At 42.1% G+C, this 20,970-nt stretch overlaps 1 protein-coding gene across 3 annotated transcripts in view; it reads right to left on the reverse strand.

Moving 5' to 3' along the window:
- baiap2b (BAR/IMD domain containing adaptor protein 2b) overlaps positions 1-20,970 on the reverse strand; it is a 59,541-nt gene that overhangs the window by 25,167 nt on the left and 13,404 nt on the right. For 2 of the 3 annotated variants that reach the window (XM_041029427.1, XM_041029426.1), the window contains exons 2-4: positions 17,693-17,768; positions 13,136-13,222; positions 665-726 (exon numbers count right to left, since the gene is read on the reverse strand). In XM_041029427.1, the coding sequence (XP_040885361.1) occupies positions 665-726; positions 13,136-13,222; positions 17,693-17,768 (225 nt within the window). The remainder of the gene's footprint in view (positions 1-664; positions 727-13,135; positions 13,223-17,692; positions 17,769-20,970) is intronic. The other variant, XM_041029428.1, reaches the window with a different exon arrangement.

The following is a 20,970-nucleotide window of genomic DNA, read 5'->3' on the forward strand; positions in this document are numbered from 1 at the left end:
GGTCAGTGCCTGGAAATGAAGACATCTCTTTGTGGGTCTCAGTGAAGAGAAAGTTCAGAACGGTGTTATACACATTATTAATATATTAATAACATTTTGTGTCATCAATGTTGCATTAAGTCTCAGCCTCTCTGGAGAGAGATAAGAATCTGTTCAATTCCTAATTTGTAAATTGTACCGTTGTACAAAAAACATCACCCTTGTATTGAATCTTTGACTCGCATCACCCAAAAAATCATGTTGGGTGATCATTTAAAACAACTTTTACAACATACTTTGCATAAAGGAAATAGACTGCTCCTCACTTCTTCTCTTGGTTGACTGGATGTTTCCTGCTAATGCACAAATTTACTCTTTAGAAGACTCAAATAAAGATGTTTGAGATGAGATGAACAATGTTTTCAGTCTGCAATGGTTGTAATGTACATCTCAGAGGATCAGTAAACAAGCCCTACTTAAGAGAAGCTGCTGCCTTCAGAAAATGGAAATACACTTGAACCTACTCAAGTACAGTGAAGAGTGTGTCTTGCTGAGTATTAAATATTAAAATATACCCTGTGATGTGGAGACGCTAAAGAAACAGGCCCACAATCTGTTTGGCTCCCAACTCACAGCAAAAGAAGGGCAGATTCTAGCAATAGCACCACCATCACCACATGCTCACCATCTCTTCAAGCTGGATCTGGATCTGTCTGTGCACTTCAGCCATCTGAAAGAGCACCTCCCCTGCAGAGAGAAGACAAAGAGAAGAAAGACAATAAACAAAAAGAGGGAGGGGAGGCGGGGGAGAGAGAAGAGAGAGTGATATTAAATCTTTCCAATATCTCTGAGAGCTACATACATCGTGCAAAAAAGACCATGCAGCCACACAGAACAGATGAGAGACAGGTGTATGGTGTCAAGGGAGGAGGAGGAGGCAATGGACAAGATGAAACATCGTCAAGATACTGATGAAGCAGACACAACTCAAAACAGTGACAAAATCAAAAGAACATTACAGAAATACGCAGCACGGACAGAATGAATAAAAAATCAAAGCGTTAATCCAGAAATCTACTCAACATTTTAAATACTGAAACAAAACTAAGATCAAATATGAAGGATTTTCCATTATTACCAACACTACTGCTAATAAACACACAGGAACAGCATGATAATAAAATCTTTATAAATCAAGTATTTCATTTTTTAAGACATATGTTGAACTACAACATAACAGGGGAAAACACCAAAAAGCAGAACCCAGAAATCAAAAGTAAAAAAAAAAAGAAAGAAAAGAAAAAACACAAAAGATAAGTTGAAAGTAAAGGATGATTCATGCAGCCAGGGAGGTGCGTGTCGTTTTAAGATACCTACATGCTGCCTCTTCTGAATATGCAATGCATTGTAAAAAAAAGGAACAAAAAGATCTAGTTTGAGCAAAGAACAGAGGGATAGAGACCTGGAGAGACAGTGACAGATCAAACTACCCCAAGAAAAATGAGACACACGACAGGTTTTCACACAGAAAAACACTCAGACAGGAAGTTAGTCTGACTCTCCCATTGCTTACACACCATCTATACACTGAGCTGTGTGAATTCCTGAGAGCTCAAACAGATACTGGATTTTTCATACTGATGTTGAGACTTGATAATAAAAACTATCCAATTATTTTATTAACTATCGAATAATGTTTCTGTTTTTTTTGTTTGTTTGTTTTTGGTTGTTTTACCATAAACAGCACATAAACATTTTTGACAAAAAACACTCAAATGTGGTTGTTACAAAAAGTTATGACAAGGATATGTACTGAGCAGAGCCCGACCAGTACGTTGATGTATATCAGCCTTTAAGTAACAAGAAATCACAACACAGAAATGCAGAGGATTTGTTTGAGATCATTAAAGAACAGTATTGCCATTACATCCAGAGAACAGCACTGACAAGTTCACATTTCCACTGTAAAATATCCTGCTCAGCACATGTCTTAGTCACAATTCTTTCAATAAAATATTGGTGTCATGTGTTTACCTTTATATCCAGTATGAGTTGAGCTCTAGTGCTATTAGCTACTCAAACTTCACCATCAGTGACAGTACAAGTAATTATAAGTAACATAATATTAACCAATAATATTATAACTGAACTTGGTTGAGCATGAAAACATCACTATAAATGTTACTATATATAAAACAGAAATCAAACTAAATATATGCAACACTGGATTTAAGAAAATAAAGAGTCAAATAAAATGCATCTTATAAAACATACTGTCTATGTACTGCAATTTATTGTTGCGTATTTAACATTGCAATGCTGATACAGTATCTCTGTGGTAAGATAATATCAGGACATGCGATATTATAAATGTAATAAAGAGCCAAATGGCCTCGGTACATTTCTGCCGTATTCTCCAGCTGCGGCACCACAAAGCGCTCAGTGCTCATTTATTCTAAAGGGGCATTAATGGCACTCATCTTGTCTTTGCATAATCTATGCTGACATCAGATAATGTATGTTGCTGCAGCACTGATGTGAAGGAGCGCTGAGGGAGACATGTGTGTGGGTGGGTGTTGGTGGACCGGGGGACACTGGACAGTGGACAGAGGGGTCACTGTGAGAGTGGGCTGTCTGAACAGGATTAATGGGCTTAATGGAAGTGCTGCGGTCATGCAGACGAGACTCAGTTGGAGTTGAAGGGATTTAGAAAAGGTTGGAGCAGAAGGTGGGGGCAGAGGTGGAAAGGAAGGTGTTAGTTCTGGACTTAAGTACAATTTTGAGGTGCTGAACTTAACTTGAACATTTCCTCAACTACATTTGCTCTGGTGTTTGAGGTCATCTTGAGGTCATCCTGACTGCCCTTAAACCTTCCACAGAAACACAGACGTCACACACACATGTGGAGGTAAACCGGTGCACAGAGAACACAGAGAAACCACCACCCCAACCTTTGTGCTTATGAAAACGCAGCGACAGCTATAACACTGTAGAAGTGTTTGACTGCTGCGGGACAGGGCATCATGATCAGCAAAGCAGATAAATGCTCTGGCCTGTACTTTCAAAGTCTCCTTTGATTCTTGGAGGGAGCCCAACACACACTCCACCTCATCCATTAATAAACAGCCACTGGTCATTGACAAGCTACGGCAACTGGGCCTAACCACACACAGACACACACAGACAGACAGACAGACACACACACACACACACACACACACAGTATCTCTTATGGATCAAATTCTTTCTTCTTTTAACCTTACACTGTGCACACTTCCTCTACAGATCAGTTACTGTGCAAAGACAGAGAAAGAGATATCAGCTCATCCCCACTCCGTCTTCACTGTGCTCCCTCACTCCCACTCTGCCAATACAAGCTGGGAATGAAATACAGCTGTAGGATTAACTACACTTCACACTATGTTTGCTTTCATAAAATGGAGCTTTGGTCATTATTTCTGTAACAGATGTGTTCATCTATAGACTGAGGTCATTCTTTATTGATCAGTTTGGGGAAACAGTGCTCCCTCCTGTTCTCTTCCTCTGGCAGGTCAGGGTTCAGCTGCAGAACAGTACTCTGAGAACATCAATGTTCAATTTGTGTGTCAATTTGTTCCTAAGATAAAGGCATGTTATTACAAATGGAAATGAAGACCAGAACTACAAAGGTAAGACCCAAGTTGTAATAAAAGCTGTATCATCCTCTTAATACAATCAGCTGAAAGGGAAACTGCTTTTAAGAGTCAACACGTTCTCAAACTGCAGGTCTGTATCAGTATGTCCTCAGCCAATGACTTTATCCTGCAGGTTTTCGTCACCTGGAAGATCCCCAAATTCCTGGATGTTCTTGTTTCACTGAACCCATTTAATCCAAAAACCTTTCCACCACGCATTGCGAAATACTGCACCTCTACCCACCAGAACTAAGCTGCTTACTGATAATCAGAGCAGATCACAACATCTGAAGCTTAGAGGGGAGGAAAGCACATTGTTGTCTGCACCCGGAGCACACAGGGCCGGATCAATTACCAAAGACAGAAAAGCTGCTATTGTCTACAAAAAGTTTTCACAATTTAATAGTAAAAACATCCCTAAAACTGCGGATTTGTCACAAAATTAATTATATTTTCCTCTACTTTCAAAGTCTGACACTCTTTAGGCTTCTTGCTTTTTCATGGCAGTGTCTGAAAATAAAAACAAAAGACAGGATTTTAATTGAGTGTATGGCCGTTTCATCTGGCAAACCAGAAAAATACCAAACCAAACGGGACATTATTGTTTGTCTAATACACACAAGATCCATCATTAAGTCTGAGATTCAGAGATTTGCGGCACACGTGGGGAGAAAAGAAATAAGCACCTAAAAACAGCAGCTTCCAAATTACAGCTCACAGAATTCAGTTCAAGAATTATGGCTTATGTATCAACCTGATAAACAAAGCTGGGGTGAAGTTCATTCTGAAAACAACCTGAACCTCAGCGATGAGTGCAGTATGTGTGTGTTGAGCAGTTCTGACTGCAGGGCGTGAAGAAGCCCATTTATTCAGTATGGCTAACCCAAGGGCAGTGCTCACATCTGGGTTTATTACCCCGGCTACTCTCCATGTGACTCCTGGGCTCAACAGAGGGTGAAAAAGAAAGAGAGAGACAGACATGCCGTTCATGGCGCATGGAGGAGGGTGTTTTATGTAGAGTGCGTCTCTGTATTATAGGAGCCTAAAGTAAACACAAGCAGTTCTAATCCAGAAAGCTGCGGTGGAGGGTGTACGAGGTGCTGCAGGGAGATTTGTCCTCCTCAAAGCCACATGATTGACACTGTTATTGTTGTGCTCCTCTGGGTCTTTCATTTTTCTAAAACACTGGGCTGCATCAGCATGCAAGCGAACACACCCGAGGACATGTGCACACATTTCCACAAAGGCAGATACAATGAATTATTAGTCTTTACACTTTAAGCATCTACTTGACTACAGAGTAACTTCACAATGACAAGTTTTTGTTGCAGTTGTGCGACTAATTTATCAACATTGTGTACATCTGCTGTCCAGCAGTAAAGAACCTAATCCTGGACTGTGCTGGCAGTAATACAGAAGTTCAGAAGAAAGTTCAGAAATACTTGCAGCCTGATGACACAAGTGTGTGTCGTGTCAGAACTGGCCTCTGTTTGACAGCTCTACTGCTGCAGTGTACTGAAAAGAAAAATGAATCCTTTTAAAAAGGAATCAGGCTACAGAAGATCAATAGGAGTGACCAGCTATACATAATCATTACAGGGTGTCTGATGGGGTTCAGAATGGAGACTGATTATCTGAGACAGCAGACTCATGCTGGAGGTAAGGGATGCAGGGCATGAGGGGAGATGAAACCAGCTTTTTGTGTTTTGACAAACACACAGACCCCAGCTGGTCAATACAATTCCTGGCACCTAACTAATCATTTCTGGCCTTTAATCGGGTCCCCGCCGAGAAAAATGGGCAAGTACAGACTTTTTAACTGTTTTTTTCCTAGAGATCCGTCACATGGTCCGTCCCTGTCACAGTTTGTCTCTATCGACTTAACACAATGAGTCACAAACAGTGGGGTAAAAGGTTGTCTAACTCAGGCTGTAATAAGGACTGCAGGCGTATGAAAAAAGGCAAATTGTTTTAAAAGAAAAGTGTGTGAGGATTCACCAACTCACTCACTCTACAGTTTAGTAACAATGACCTGACAAGGAGATGACAAGCACCACGATGTTCAGTTTTTAATTTGTAAGCTAAGAATCTGTTAAAGAACAGGCGTTAAAAACCTAAGAACTGGTTTACAATCCGTCTTTTCCTGTCTGTAACATCAGAACAGTAGGTGTGTGTGTGTGTGTGTGTGTGCACCAGAGGTTTTGGCAGCCACTGTAATTCTGCAGTGTCTCGGATCAGAGCCTGTACTTCACATTATAATCAGCATCATTAGTCACCATTTGGCTGAATCCCCACATCAAGGACAATGCGACACCTCAAGGACATTTCATAGAATCTAACACGTTAAGGCCACAATTAACACCCTATTACACTGATTTGCTAAATCAAACTTACACGATACATCCCTGATCTTGTTTTATAACTTAACTGACACTCAGAATGGCCTGTTTGAAGGTGCTGATGAATGTGACACTCGGGACAGAAATATAAAATGCAGTCAGAAGAAAAGCAGCAGACAGGCGGTGTGGGTTGTTGTCATGAATGATGGGTGGGGGTGATCAAAGTGCTGCAGCTTGAGCCTGTGTGCTCAGTTGGCAGCACGGTTTTGATTTGACCAGAGACTGTCTGAAGGCTGCTAATGAGGCAGGAACACATCGCTCTCTGCGTTGTCTTCTCCTTTCTTCTGTGTCTCTCTACTCATTATGTGTCTCTCCTTCCTTCCTCTGTCTCTCTGCATCCTACCTCACCTCCTGGGGTGACTCGAGGACAAGGACTTTCTAAAGGGCAGCAACAGTAAGTGAGAGCTAAATTGGTACAGTGAAGTTTTTCTGATGATGCATCACCAGACGAAGCATAGCTCTCCAATCTGAGACTGGTGTCTCGGGTTTTGGTGAAGACATAGTAAATTGACCCTGGACGGAAATTAAAATACATGACAAGTTGGGAGTGCGTGTGGTTACTTTACTAACTACCCAACTGTGACCATTAGACAAAAACAAACCCCAATCCTGCACAGTTAAAAAGATTCTGCCCCAAGAGAGTTTGTGCAACTCTGCACAGAAAGAAAATTTGAAGTTTTAGATAAATCCTTCTCGTCTTGAGATGAAACCCGAGCATGTAGATGAAAAGAACCTCTCCACTCAAAAGACTCAATCATCCTGTACTTTCACAGCACATCACCGTTCCCTCAGCATTATATAACTCAATTATGTCTAAACTCCAATAATATCCCTCAGTTCTGACTTTGTTCACAGACTTGTCACCAACTCATGATTCAAAATGCCACAATCAATCTTTTTAAGGTTGGACATGAACAGAAACAATTCCTGGTAGGATAATGTGTGTGGGAGTACAAGAACTTTTACATTGTGAGATGACAAGGCGGGTAAAAGGGAAAAAAAGCTTTGAAAGAGCGCTCTCACTGCAGTTTCCCTTCGCACAGTCCAAATGCTGGCTGAATTCAGATTGGGGTTGAAGCTCAGGGGAAAATTCAGCCTGTGCAGGCTCAGAAAAACTGGGGTTCACGGTGAGGTCATCGGTTTTTCACCAACGTGAGATTTGAAGCGAGACACAGTCCGAGGGAAAACAACAACGAATATTGTGGAAGAATTTCCCTACGATATGCTCGGTGACTCAGCAATATAACAGTCACAGTGTCACCAAGGACGCTGCTTCCCCAACCCTGTTTATGAGTCTTCGTTATTGCTTTCATCTTCCGTTTTCTTTACCTCTGCTTCCAGGAGCAAGTGCTCATATTGTTGCTGCTGCCATCCAGCTGTGCAGAATGCAACGTGATTTAAACCACTTCTCTTCCAGACAAAGTACAATTATTTGAGAAACAAATGAGGAGAAAATTATACAGTAAAATCTGCTGATGAATATTGAACCACAGGAAGGAGATATTGTCATTTTGACCCATCAGAATCACATTCTGCCCTGCAGCTGCCTAATTAAGTCGGTGGTATCTTTGCCTGCATCTGAGCCTTGTGCCCACTTTACAAGGTCTGTCATCTTTTTACAATATGTCTTATAAAGTGGAAGAGCATGCCTTGAAAGGCAAGACACTTCTAAATCATGTTCCTATTAATTAACTAAAGGGTAATTGTTTCCTGGACCTCAAATAACCATCTGAATTAACATTAAACCTTAAATTGTTTTAATGTGATGGATGGTATGGTACAGTATGTTCAGCCCTTGGCAACGGGAATATATGAGAGAAAGATGAGAATTAGATGAGGAGAGGGATGGAAGTAAGATTAAATCAGAGCCAAAATGGAGAATAAAATATGTGGATCCACTTTGTTAATTCGCTCATGGTCAAGCCTAGCAGGAAATTTCTAGTAGAGAATGTTTGCAGGGGTTCTGGTGAAAGTTGGTCAGGAGTCATTAGGTGTCATTATTTTGGTCTTATCATCTAGGAATTTAGAGGCTGTTATTTTGATCTGAACATGTCTCATGTCTCAATCTAGTGGTAAAAATGAACAAGGAGTAGACACTGTCATCTCAGAGATGTGCAAGATGTGTCCTGATGAGCTGCTGCTGTTAAATGCTGCAGCTGTGCAGACACTGTCCAGACTTTTTCCCCTTCTCAAGCCATAAAACCAACAGTACAGTGGATATGACAGGTGCAGAAATGTAGACTGTATAAAATGGAGGTTTGAATCCAGAAACTACTGATGTGAAATCAGTTAAATCCTCAGAAAAGCCAAAATGGATGCTTTCCGTTGTGCTTGTGCTTCCTTCAGGTTTGTGTGCCAGAGCACAGACCTGAGTGAGTACCTCCTCTGCCAAAATTTGCATTTAAATGGTGGAGCCCTTATATGGTCAGAGGGGGGAACCGGAACTGCAGGAGCTTCCTATTTTTTTTTCCTCGCAACCATGTCCATATTTAGTATACGGAAGAAAGACGATGTCGTTTTCAGACGTACTGACATCACCATCACCATTTTTGGGCTGCACATCGAGCATCGTACTCCGTCTCTCCTCCTTCGGAGTGGCTCTGGTCGAGGCATTTTGTTTCATCTATTTTTAGAAATGTGTGCAGAGTTGGCGTGTTCTCCCAGGGCTGCCTGAGCTCCCACATCAATGTGGGGGCGTTCGCAGACACAGAGAGAGCAGTAGTGAAAGAGGAGGAAAGGATGAGTGGGATGACACTCCATTCTGCAGTCATGGAGTATCTCATCTCTCTACACAAGGAGTCATGCTGCAGAGCAGTTGTTCAAACTCTTACAGGATCGTGTAAATTAAGAATAACTGAATGAAACACACTGAGGCATCATTTCCTGTTCCTGTGCCGAGCTCTCAGGACTATGTGTTATCAGCTGTGCTAAGTGATAAACAATACCACTCTCCAAAAACGAGTGTCCCCATGAGAAGATGTGAGTCAGTTTATTTCGGGCTACAAAAGTGGATAATAATCTTGTCATTTTTTTCTTTGTATTAATTACTCAGTTTGAGCTGGCCTGTGGGGGTGTGTGCTTGTACAGTAAACAGTATGTGTATCTGAGAGTGAGTGTGTGTGTGTGTGTAGGCAGCTTAAATCTACCATTAAACTGTTCCCGTACTTCTGCTGCTCTTTCTAAAGTTACACACTGAACTGCCAAAGCATTCAAGTGAAAATTACAAGGTACACTCACAGACACAAGAAGCCTTTCCAGTGTGATAACTTCTCCTGCAGTTCGCCTCACTCAGACAACTGGATTACAGAAACCTGGAGTTAAGACATCAGAGCTGGATAATGTAAAATGCATCTAGACTGATCTGGTTTAATTTCTGAAAATGACTTTCAGTGGGTGAAGTTTTGAACTGTTGAGCTTCTACCTATACATCACCAACTGTCCATGCTATCCATGTATAGCCTAGTCTTTGCCAATACAATAGACAGGAGTTTATAAATGTCCCGTCATGGTCAATACACCCCATTATCGCTTAAAGGTACAACATTAAATTCAAGTAAACCATTTGTAAACCAGAAAACATCCAACTGGTTCACGGCAAGATGAAGAATATTTAAATGTCTTTGTTTTGCCTTTTAAACAAGAGATACTGTTTAATGACAACACAAGCAAATAATACCAAACTCTAAACCACATGGATTCTCAGACACATTTTTAAAGCCAGAGGCTGCAGCAGGTTGACGTTTGTGTTTGTACGTTTCACTCACGAACAGATACCAAACATATTTCCACAGCTATGTTCACTATGTTCAGCTATGCCGCAGTGAAAACTCCTGAGTCTATTTCAGTCCAAATTACTACATGGTCCAAAATTCTAATTGCACAAAATTCATCCCAACCTGCAAAATTAGATTAAAGACTCCACCTCACCATCAGCAACTCTACAAACAAAAGCTCGACCAAAGGTGACATTTGGGTTACACTTATGTGTTGCTCGTGAAGTGATAGTATCCATTTATTATGGATATTATCACTGATGCTAATGTGTGAGCTAATTTATCAACAGTCCAGTGATTCTCCACCCTGCGTGAGGTTCTTCACTTTCTCCATCAACCTCAATTTCTCAAACCCTGCTCTCTGTCTTCTCCTCCGTTTGCCCCGTCACATGCAGGTCCACATCCTCTGTTCATGTGCTAATGCCATTAGCTGCTGTTCATCTTAATGCTCTGATTAATTACATTACAGTCTGAGGTGGCAGAGCCTTTCTGCCAGAACTCACTCAGAGTTCAAGCAGTTTAAAGTCCGACCCTGTAAATTCAGCCCCGTCGCGCCCAGACATTTTCCCCTCAACAAAACCCAATTAAATGAACAATTACAAGTTGGCCGATTTTACAAATCTGCCTTCGGTCCTCATCAATTATGAAGTGCGAGGTAAAGCCCTGGGTGAGTGATTATCCCTGACAAACACACACACATTCCTCATCTGTGACTCTGTGGTCTTTGTCATAGTTGGAGACACGTGCCTGCTGTGGAAATGTACAGCCAAACACACGCAAATGCACACACCACAAAACGCACAATCCTTGTTATTTGCTAATTTGCTGCTAATTAATAAGCTAACAAGCTTGAGACTATTTTCACTTTATGCCACAACAACAGCGCTCAACATTTCCCCTGACCTCTTCTACACCAAAACAAGACAGAAAAGACAGGAATCCTGACTTTTAATAAGGAGCCACAACCTCTCACTATGACACATTAACAGGCTGAGAGAGGCTCATTACTTCAGATCAATCATCTTATCAACCCTCAATACCTACCATTTATTTTTAAATGGTATATAGGTAGGTTTTTTACCATGCAGAGTTTTCCCTGATACACAGTTAACCGGATTATGTTCATATCCCTTTATTTATTATTATCATTTGCCTTTCAAAAGAATGTTAGGATATATAGCTGTGCAAGTCTGTTGAAAAGATACGTGTGCATTTGTAGAGACTGGGAAAAACGGCTTCCCTGCTGGCTGCTGGAGACAGCTCATCACTTAGCTCTGAACGTGTCAGAGCTCCCCACAATCACATAAACGCCCTACTCAAACAGAGATACTCCATCTGTGGGTAACATTGTCATCCATGGACTCATCTGACAGAGCTCTTATGTACATATCTTATAACATTCCTACAGACTGACGACATATCCAACCTGAAGTATAAGAATCCTCCTTAAACTACATTTTGCTCTCTATGTGCCTTTTGCCAAGTAATTTGCATTTTCTCAGGTAATTTACTGAAGCCATGAGGCTCAGCACAAGTAATGGAATATGCTAAAGCATCTGCAAAGCAACAAGCATTGTCTGAGAAATTCCCCCCTCAGTGTCCACAGAGCACAGCTGCTCTGAGCCGTGCTGATATGTGGAGACAGCATCAATCCTTTCTGCACAGCCTGGTCTATCATTTCACTGGAGGCGGAGGGAGGTTCTGCTGAGTTGAAGGGCTGCTGAGTCATGGTTAGGCAGCCAGAAAAATAAAATCGAAAAGGAATATAAGGCAGGCAACCCCAATGCACATGCAGACAAAGGACTACAGATGCAAAGTCATGCCAGACATGAAGGCACAACAGCAAAGTAACCAAGGTGATGATAATGAGGATGCACAGATGGATGATGGGATATCCTGTTAAGGGGTTGCCAACTCAAATTATTTTTGCATGCATTTTTTTAATTTGTCATCATGATGAGCAAAAATCTTCCACACTGACTCAGATGTATTTTCCTTTAAAACAACAGGACTACATAATTACAAGTTCATACTTCACCATACAGGTAACATTAATTCATGAACATACAGAAAATTTATTTTGAGCATTTTGTCAAAATCAAACAGCTCTGAAACTTATTAATATTATAACAGGAAGTAGATGAACCACTCTGCTTTAAAGATCCATGCTCTTAAAATGGTTGGAGCGAAATCACTGTGGAGTTGAAGCTGAATGGAGGGACAGTAATGAGCTTTTCACTCGTCAAAATTAGAGTGGGAACACAAGCTCAAGTGAGTATTTACTCAAACAGACACAGGGGGAAAAAAATTAAATGATGAAGCTCCAGAAGAAGTGCAAGGGAGCACCAGAAAAGGTCTCCCCATGAATAATGAATGCAGCTTTTATAGCCTCCTCACTCGCCTCCAATATCTCAGTTTTACTCTCCTCCCTCCCTCTCTCCCCTCCTCAGCTGTCTCAGTCCACAACTGCTATCTCAAGTCACATTAAAGTAAAGGAATGAAGAGGTTGCAGTGACCCAGGACTAACACAGACTCCTTACACTTCCCAGCATGTGACTGGGTCTACAACTAAGACACAACTTTGCACAGAGTGCGACCAGGATACAGAGGCCTGACTTACTTCATACAGATGTTCCTACCTGTGTATCTGCTAGAAATGGGTCTTAAATTCTCACCTGTGCAAATTAGCACTAAAGGTAAGTCTATAATGAGCGGAACCAGAGCTGATCCAATTGAAACCAGACAACACGCTGTGCAAGAGCTGAGAGAGCTGGGAAAATTGTTCCTCACATCCTGCTGGAAGCAGTGTTCAAATGAAAGGGCTTTTCGTTTCCACTGTCTGTGTGTATATTGAGGATTTACTATGAATGGAGAGCCAATCCACCTTTCCATGTGTGCTATTCTGAATTTCAAATGCCAGACAAATTTGTGAATTTCTTGCTCACAGTGGTGCAATTTAAAAACAACTGGAGAGGCTTTATTTTTCCTGAATGTGAGGGAAGCAAGAAATTAACCAAATGGGCATGCTGTGACAAACATGCAGATTTAATTCTTCCCAAATCAAAATGCGTCTGACAATATGAACTACATCAAAAGAGCTCTAAAGTGCAATAAATGGCAGACTAACCTGTTTTTAAGATTTAAGAAGATACAGACTTTAAGAAAAAAATGGCTGTGTGTATGTGTGTGTCCGGTTTCAGGTTGGTCATCAGCTGCTTCTGCTCTACAACTCGAGCCATCCCATCCACCATCTGCTAGTGAAACCCCCCTCCACCCCACCGGGGGCGCTACAGCCACTACGAAGACTCACCAAGATCCTTAGAGCCTTGACTTTCGCTGGCCATCTCGCCCATCCGCACCAGAGCGTCGAAGTAGCCCTTTGCAGCATATGTGACACCTGGAAACATGGAAGCATTGGGCATCAGATCAAGGGTGCGGAGTTGAAATGACGTCTTCTTCAGCTCTGCAACCCTCCCCTACAGCCCCCCCAGAGAGGTAAGGTTGGGCATGGGAAATAAAGAGCAACAGGCGGAAATGGAAACGAGGCAGGAAAAGAAGAAGCTCTATGGAGGCAACTACAGCAAACAGAGAAAGCTATAGAGACAAATCTCAAGCACTTTGAGTTCAAAGAGGAAAACCAGTCTTCAGCACAAACCACATACGACTTTAAACCTTTTTAAAAGGATTAATTTACCCAAATTACACAAAAAAATCTTACTTCTCATAATGGTTTCCAGCCATGCAACCAGTTTTAAATTTTAATCTATCTCTGAAACTTCTGCCACCATAAGAATTGGGTTTTGGTAGCCAGTTCCATTTTGGCACTTTCTAGGTCAGGAAAATAAGCAGAACTGCTAAGCTCAGACACAAACAAATATTTTATCAGGTCTTTTATCTGTACTGTACTCCTTCTTTCTATTACATGTATTGATATGACAATGTTGGAGGCTGCAGATTATATCAGCTGGAGCTAATTAACGTAAAATCTGTGAGTAACGTCCCTAAATGCCAGTGTGTCGTTTATATTCTCTTTTGAAGTGGACTGGAAAAAGGAGCGCCGCCCTGTAAGTAGGTGTTTATAGACTGAAAAGAGGCTGCCTTGGATGTGAGACACTGCGCTGGATGATGTTGCCCTGCACTGGTACCCCAGATAAGAAAATATATCCCATTTAAATAAATAAAGGGTCTGTATTTTAAAATTCAGGCCTGTCTGAACACCATACTATCACCAGTGGAGAGTAATGAGTCCTCCAGTGTAATGATCTTGCTGATTGTGTCCCATCGATTTCAGAGGGTTCAATACTGGGACTCATAAGATTACATAACCTACGTCACACAGAAACCCTAGCAATCACCCTGGAGATGAATCGAGTTTAATTCATGCTTCTTAAAGCATTAAAAAAAAAACATTTCACCACATGAAACAAAAACTAGTTACATGGCTAGATACCACTATGGGTATGCATTTTGATTAACTAAATCTTTGAAATCCTTAACAACACCATGCTAACAACTCACTACTTGAAAATATTCTGACAAAACACTTTCCACAGCAATGATGTCAAAGCACTCTGCAATTCAAATACTGTATGTCAGCCATTATTCTCTGCAATGCATTGTCACACAAGCCAGGGGCACCGGCTGAGACATAGCGGTGATTCAGGCCTTGAAAAACAGGGACAAGATGGCCTCAGGCAGCAGCAAAGGTGAATTAAAGCAGGTCAAGGGTTAGCTGCACAGAGACTGACAGCCTTGATGACAGAGGACACATGTCCAGTCGGGAAATACATATGGATGAAGGTTTTCTTACAGGGCCGTCATGTTGATGCGTGTTTGTGCCCTGAACTGCCAGAGAACATTCATGCAGAAGACCCAAGAGACCCAAGTACCCAAGTATTTAAATCTCCACATGGAAAACAATGGTAATCTATTCTGAGTTCAAGTTCACATCTAAGCTGTTTTCGTAACACGACTGAGTGAAATCCACAGAGACACTGAGCGAAGCACACTGTTATGCAAGTTATTGTTCTGAAAATGAAGACGCTGTTTGGCCGCTCACTCTGTAAACATACTTAACAGTTTCATTTCTTCAATAAGACAGTTTGGAAATTGACATTCTGCTCTCACCTCCTTATCAAAACCTGAAACTGAAAAAAGGCAGTAAATCTTTACACAGCAGTGCAACCATCCTTGGTAAGCTATGACAGACGAGCCAAGACCCTTCTCTGATTTTCTTAAGCCTAGCTTGAGTTAAGCCCAGGTGGGATATGAGAGTGTGAGGGAGCAAGAGGATGGAGGTGAGGCTAAGACAGCTGGGTGAGCATGGCTAATTTAATCGATGTCTGGAAAAATCTCAGCCGGCAGGAGAGCAGGGCCAGGTGGGGCAGGATTAGCTCAAGGAGATGCTTTGCTTGTCTGTCAGCTGAAAAGTGACAGAAGTTGGAAGGCAGGGGAAGAAAGGAAGAAAGGAGGAGAGGAGGAGGAGGGTGTGCCTGTGAAGAGGATTAGAACAGTGATATAAAGCCAATACAGAGTGTCAGCGCAAATAAAACATAAACAAGACAGAAGTCTACATCAGCTGAGATTGGTGATGAACCGCGTATGAAAGGTGTTCACTCTAAATCACATCTTCCACAACCTCAGTAAACTTCCCCTCTTACATTCCCTCCCAGTAAAGAACTGGCTTAATGACTTACAGGCCAGAAGACTTCCAGGTTCAAACTGGGCTGAAAGTCACTATAATTCAAAATGTAGTTAGCACATGCATCACACTGTGTCACATGATTAATCAAAGGTTTTAGAAAAAACATTAATTGACTAATCAATTGACTAGTATTAGAATAGTTGGTAGGTTGCCAGATGATAAATATAATCATTAGTTGCACTCAAGATTGAAATATAATCATTTAAATCCATTTGAAACAAAGGTCATGTGTAATCCAGATCTCTCTTTAACCCAAATGTAACCCAGGTTTAACCTTGAGTGTTGTGACCTTCAAACTACAGAATCACTTCTTCCTGGGCTCATTTCCTTCACACAAGTGGCACCTGCCAGGTGAGAGGGTCTCTCACAGCTGCTGCCTGCTACAGTGCTGCACTAAGCCTCAATTAAGATTTTAATAAAGACAGAACTTGGGCTAAGCACCACATCCCAAACCACACTGCCCACCTCCAGCCCAATCAAGCCCAGATGATTTTAAACTTGAACAAACAATGCAGACAAAATCAGCTTCCTCTCTCCATCACATCTCTTCTCAGTCCCCAGGGATGCACACCTGCCGCCCCAGTTCCTCTTACAAAAAAAAAAAAAAAAAAAAAAAAACTGGCATTTTTCCAGTCACAATAGATGCTCACTGGGTGCTCAGCCCTGCTCTGCACTGCTCTACTCTAAATCCTGCCTGTGTGCCGCTGCCTGGCATTGATGAAGTGTAATCCCCACTCAGGGAGTCGCAGGGCTATTTTTAGCCTTATCTATCAGACTGGAGTGAGGCCTTCTTTATTGGTCTTGCAGGCTGCTGAGTCTTCCCTGCCTTTCCCCTCCAAGCACATGGAAGAGAACCCTGCTCAACACTGTGCACACAGCATACCAAGCACGACTGCGCCATCACTGGAAATATGATATGATCCCGATAACCTCCTCACTGCAGAATGACGTGAGAACAGACGGGAAAAGAGATTTTCTTATCAATAAATGAGCCGAACGTGGCTGGAGGCTTGTTTTATCTAAAGACATGTACATGGTAACACATGGAAACATGAAATATCTTAATTGATGCTGACTGGGCGATCCTAATCAAAGTCCATGAAACACTAATAAGCTGCAGGACATTCTTTAGGACAATGATGAAAGCAAAGCAAAGCAAATCCAATACACGTCCCTTTGTTTCTGAATATTACTCTCTCACTCTTTTCCTTCAACTCTTCCTGTTTTTTATTTTTTACGCAGCTTGTCCTGGATACCAGTCCCGTCTGTTCTCTTTTTCTCTGCCCCACGAGAAGCACCGTTATTCTCACGACTCCTCCTGTTCCACTTCCCATTGGCTTATGCTCCACTTAGCTCCCCCAAGACATTTCCAATGCTTTTGTCTTTAACCTTGAGCAGGTTCTGCATGTACACCACAGTCTCTCCATCTTCTTCTCTCTCTCTCTCTCTCTCTCTCTCTCTCTCTCTCTCTCTCTCTCTCTCTCTCTCTCTCTCTCTCTCTCTCTCTCTCTCTCTCTCTCTCTCTCTCTCTCTCTCTCTCTCTCTCTCTCTCTCTCTCTCTCTCTCTCTCTCTCTCTCTCTCTCTCTCTCTCTCTCTCACACACACACACACACACACACACACAAGACCACACAAACACATCTGTGCAAGCCACACAAAGCAGTGACAAAGGACGCACAGTCAAGACGGACATCTAAGATTGATGAAGTGGTGGCAGACAGCAGGGAGGAAGACGTGGACATGGACATCATCAACGAAGCAATCAGAGGACATCAACCCAAGAGTGTCATCTCTGACAAGCAAATCTGTGACTTTTGAAAAAGATCTTAAATTTTTATACTCAAAATATTTGATGACTACCTCTGCCGGGAGACATCACTGCTGTCACTTTTGTAAAACAGCAGCAAAATAGCTTCAGTAGTTCAAAGCCTAAAGGATGAGGATTCTAGATGGGACTCTGTGTTGATGTAGACATGGATAGCACTAGAAACTACTGAATATCGTGTCGTGATCACATCTCATCTTGACTCGAGATCAATCAAAGGACATAAAAGTAGCTCCCAGTGTCAGGTCATTTTGTCCTCTGCCTGGACTACTGGATGGACAGAAGCAATGAAAAAGGACAAAGACAAAGGAAACCAAGAAATAGTTGGTGTACTCACTGGTCAGCGCCTTCTCATAGCTTTTTCCCATGGCTATGAAGTTCCGCAAGCAGGGGTTGAACTGCTCCATGATGGACTGAAAAGGGAAAGAAAAAACAGCACGTTCGGTTAGTCAAGAAGCAGGACAGATTCTGATACAAACACTGATATAAGCTACAATGACAGAGCACCACTCTTTACTGGGGCATGAACACACAGTCATACACATAGCAGAGTCAGCTGAGCCAACAAGGAGGACGAGGAGTGGAGCAGGGATTCGTTTCAAGCTCACAGGGAGGACTGGAGGGATGAAACGGAGGGAAGAAGAATGAAAAAGAGAAAGAAAGAAAGAGAGAATAAGTCACTGGGTGGGCTTGTGTGTATATGTTGTGTTGTGTTGTGTGTGTGTTTGTTGGGGGAAGCTGTTTCCTCTCACCTCCCCTGCTGTCTCTATTAAAATAAAACCTGGTTTTGGCTGCTGACTCCCTCAGCTCAGCAGCAGACCTGGACCCATCGCTGTTTCCCTCCATCTCCCTAACATTCACTGAACTCTGGCACACTGCTCCTGCTAATTGCTTTTTTTAAGGGTCAGTTCACCCAAATTATAATAAAACAAGTATTTCCAATGGTATCTAGCAACAATAGCATCATCAGAGACAGATATCTGAAATTCTGACAAATACAACCCAGAGAGCACCGAGATAAGAGTCCCTATAAAACTCAATGTGATAATTTAGCACCACAATTACACCTGGTCAGATAAGGATATGCAATTTTGGTCAAATACACACACACAGACACAAATGCACACATTTAAAGCCATATATAAATTTAAATGGCCAAGTACAGGTCAGCACACAGGCATGAGATTATGTCGGCATCCACAACACACAACAAGCAGGGCCCTGAGCCCTCGTTAATAAATGAAGAAACAGCCAAGAAGGAGCGTATAATGAGTTTTACTGTCTCTGTCTGTCTCTGCAGTGACTCAGCCTCCCCCTCAGTCCAAGCTGCCCTTTCACTTCTGCTCTATCTCCGGAAAAACCCAGCAATTTAAAACCCAGCAATTCTCTCTCTGACTTTCTTCCTTAACTTTGAAATGACAGGATTTTTCACACAAGCAACAAATAATGGAAGCAGAAAAAAAGTGAAGGGAGTGAGGGATGAGTGGGAGATGGAGGAGGATCCAAGGCGCAGAAAAGATGATGAACATTTAAACAACTAAGCGGCTGTTAAATAATGAAGGTCTGATCAAACCAGCATTTAAAACTGCAAAATTTTGGGACATAATTCTTTCACTGTGTTCTGGGGATTTGCTCTCAAGGCCAAAGGAAATCCCCACAAACTTTTTACATCAAGTTCAACTTTGGTGAATAGCAAGCTGCCCTGACAGTGACAGTGCTGACCTTTGAGGGAACAGAGAGCCAAAGGGCACAAAATGGAGGAAGCTCTTGTAGCTTATTAGCCGTGTTGCTTATTTTATCCTGTTTGAATATAAACTGCTCCACAAAAGAGGAATGGTTTGCAGACAATAACAGGCAGGAGTCCATGTTACAAATATGTCTTTTGAATAAACTCACCATTAGCAATTGAGGTAACAAACTTGCAAATAGTTGGCACAGTTGCCCCCCCTTGTCAAAAATAGACTGTAATGAAGGATGTGGAGTAAACATCACAAAGACAACATAAGAAACTCTGGAGATGTTGTGACTGACTAGGTCTAGCATTTTCCCAGCTGGCTAGCTCACTAGCTAACCCTGAAAGTAGCCGCTGTGATATCAAGCATCTAGAACCAGAGACGTGGTGTGCCCAGGTCATTATCCAGCACTAGTGCAGTTAAAAGGCAGGAGGAAAACTTGTGTCTTTAGGTTGAAAGACGTGAGTGTGGGAGGACAGAAGGAAGAACATAATAAGGGACAGAGAGAACAGAAGAATGAGCATAAGGCAGAGGGAGAAGAGGTTACAGCTGGGGGTGGCAGACACATCTTTTCATGGCTGTTCGCTATGAGGGATGCCTGCTAATGCCCGCCGGCTGACGCACAGTCACCTTGCTACGCCAACTTCACCACAACTTCAGAAAAGGAAAGTAGGAAGTGAAGCAGAGAGGGACATGGATTGAAACTGACACTAATTACATCAGAAGTGGAGAAGATTTTGATCTGTGTGAGGCTGAAGCTGATTTAAGGTCATTTCTGGATGGAAAACTGGTTGTACTTCTGATCAAAAGCACCCTGCTGTGGATTTTCCTAACATTTCCGTCCTGCCGCAAAGTCTGATCATAATCAGCAAGTGTACACACACACACACACACACTTGAAAAAGAGGTTAGTGGTGTTTCTTTGTGCATTTCTGGGGACAAACAAACCTATTTATACCCCAATTCCCTCTTGCCCCTCTCTCTCATCTCTGGGTGTGTTTCTGTTACGTAAGGCTTCGGCTGATGAACAAACTGAGTCAGTGGAATCGCTCCAGCAGCAGTAATCATCGCCACGTCTGTACCACCGCTTGGCAGGAAGAGAGGGACGATCAACAAAAGAATAAAAATAGAAGATGGAAAGCGGCCCAGTTCTCATGTCTAAATAAACAGATGCATGAAGGGAGTACTGGGCAAAGACTCTGTGACTAAGTGTGTGTATAAGTGTGTACATGCATGTGAGTGTTTTCACACTAGTGAGTGAGTTAGTGATGAGGTGTGTTATGTCAGACAGGTCCAGCTTCATGTACCACATTCCTTCACTGATGGAGGAATGTGATTTATGATCTGTGGCTGATTTACTTACTGACACTTACTGACATAAACACACAGATTAACATGTCACAGGACTTTGCAGATGAACAATGAAGGTTCTTTTATGTTCATATTTCTAAATTTTTTTTTTGAGGTATCCCAGTGCAGATAGTTACTCACTTTCTCCCTCGTGGCAAGCAGCAGAAAAATCACAGTGGCTAAGCTGACTTGTATAATTTTGCCCTTCACACACACAAACCATGTTACAGCTGTGAATAACGTCCAGAGTAAAGACTCTGATCAGCACTGAAACAGGCTGCACCTGTCAATCACCATCAGTGCTGCCCTGCACATACTGATGTTAAACTTATTCATGAGTTTTCCCCCCATCACAACGTGCTCATACGGTTTAGGGGATAATTTAATAGGATCATTAACTTGGCCAGTCCTGGCTTAATCCACATTCAATCAGCTGAGCTTGTTCCTTCGGCTGCAGGGACTGAGGCTGATTAGCATTCCACTGAATGAAAGACCATATTTGACTGAGTGCATGGGAAATGAGAGGGATTAC

The sequence above is a fragment of the Toxotes jaculatrix genome, chromosome 21 (assembly GCF_017976425.1).
Source record: "Toxotes jaculatrix isolate fToxJac2 chromosome 21, fToxJac2.pri, whole genome shotgun sequence".
Lineage (NCBI taxonomy): Eukaryota > Metazoa > Chordata > Actinopteri > Toxotidae > Toxotes > Toxotes jaculatrix.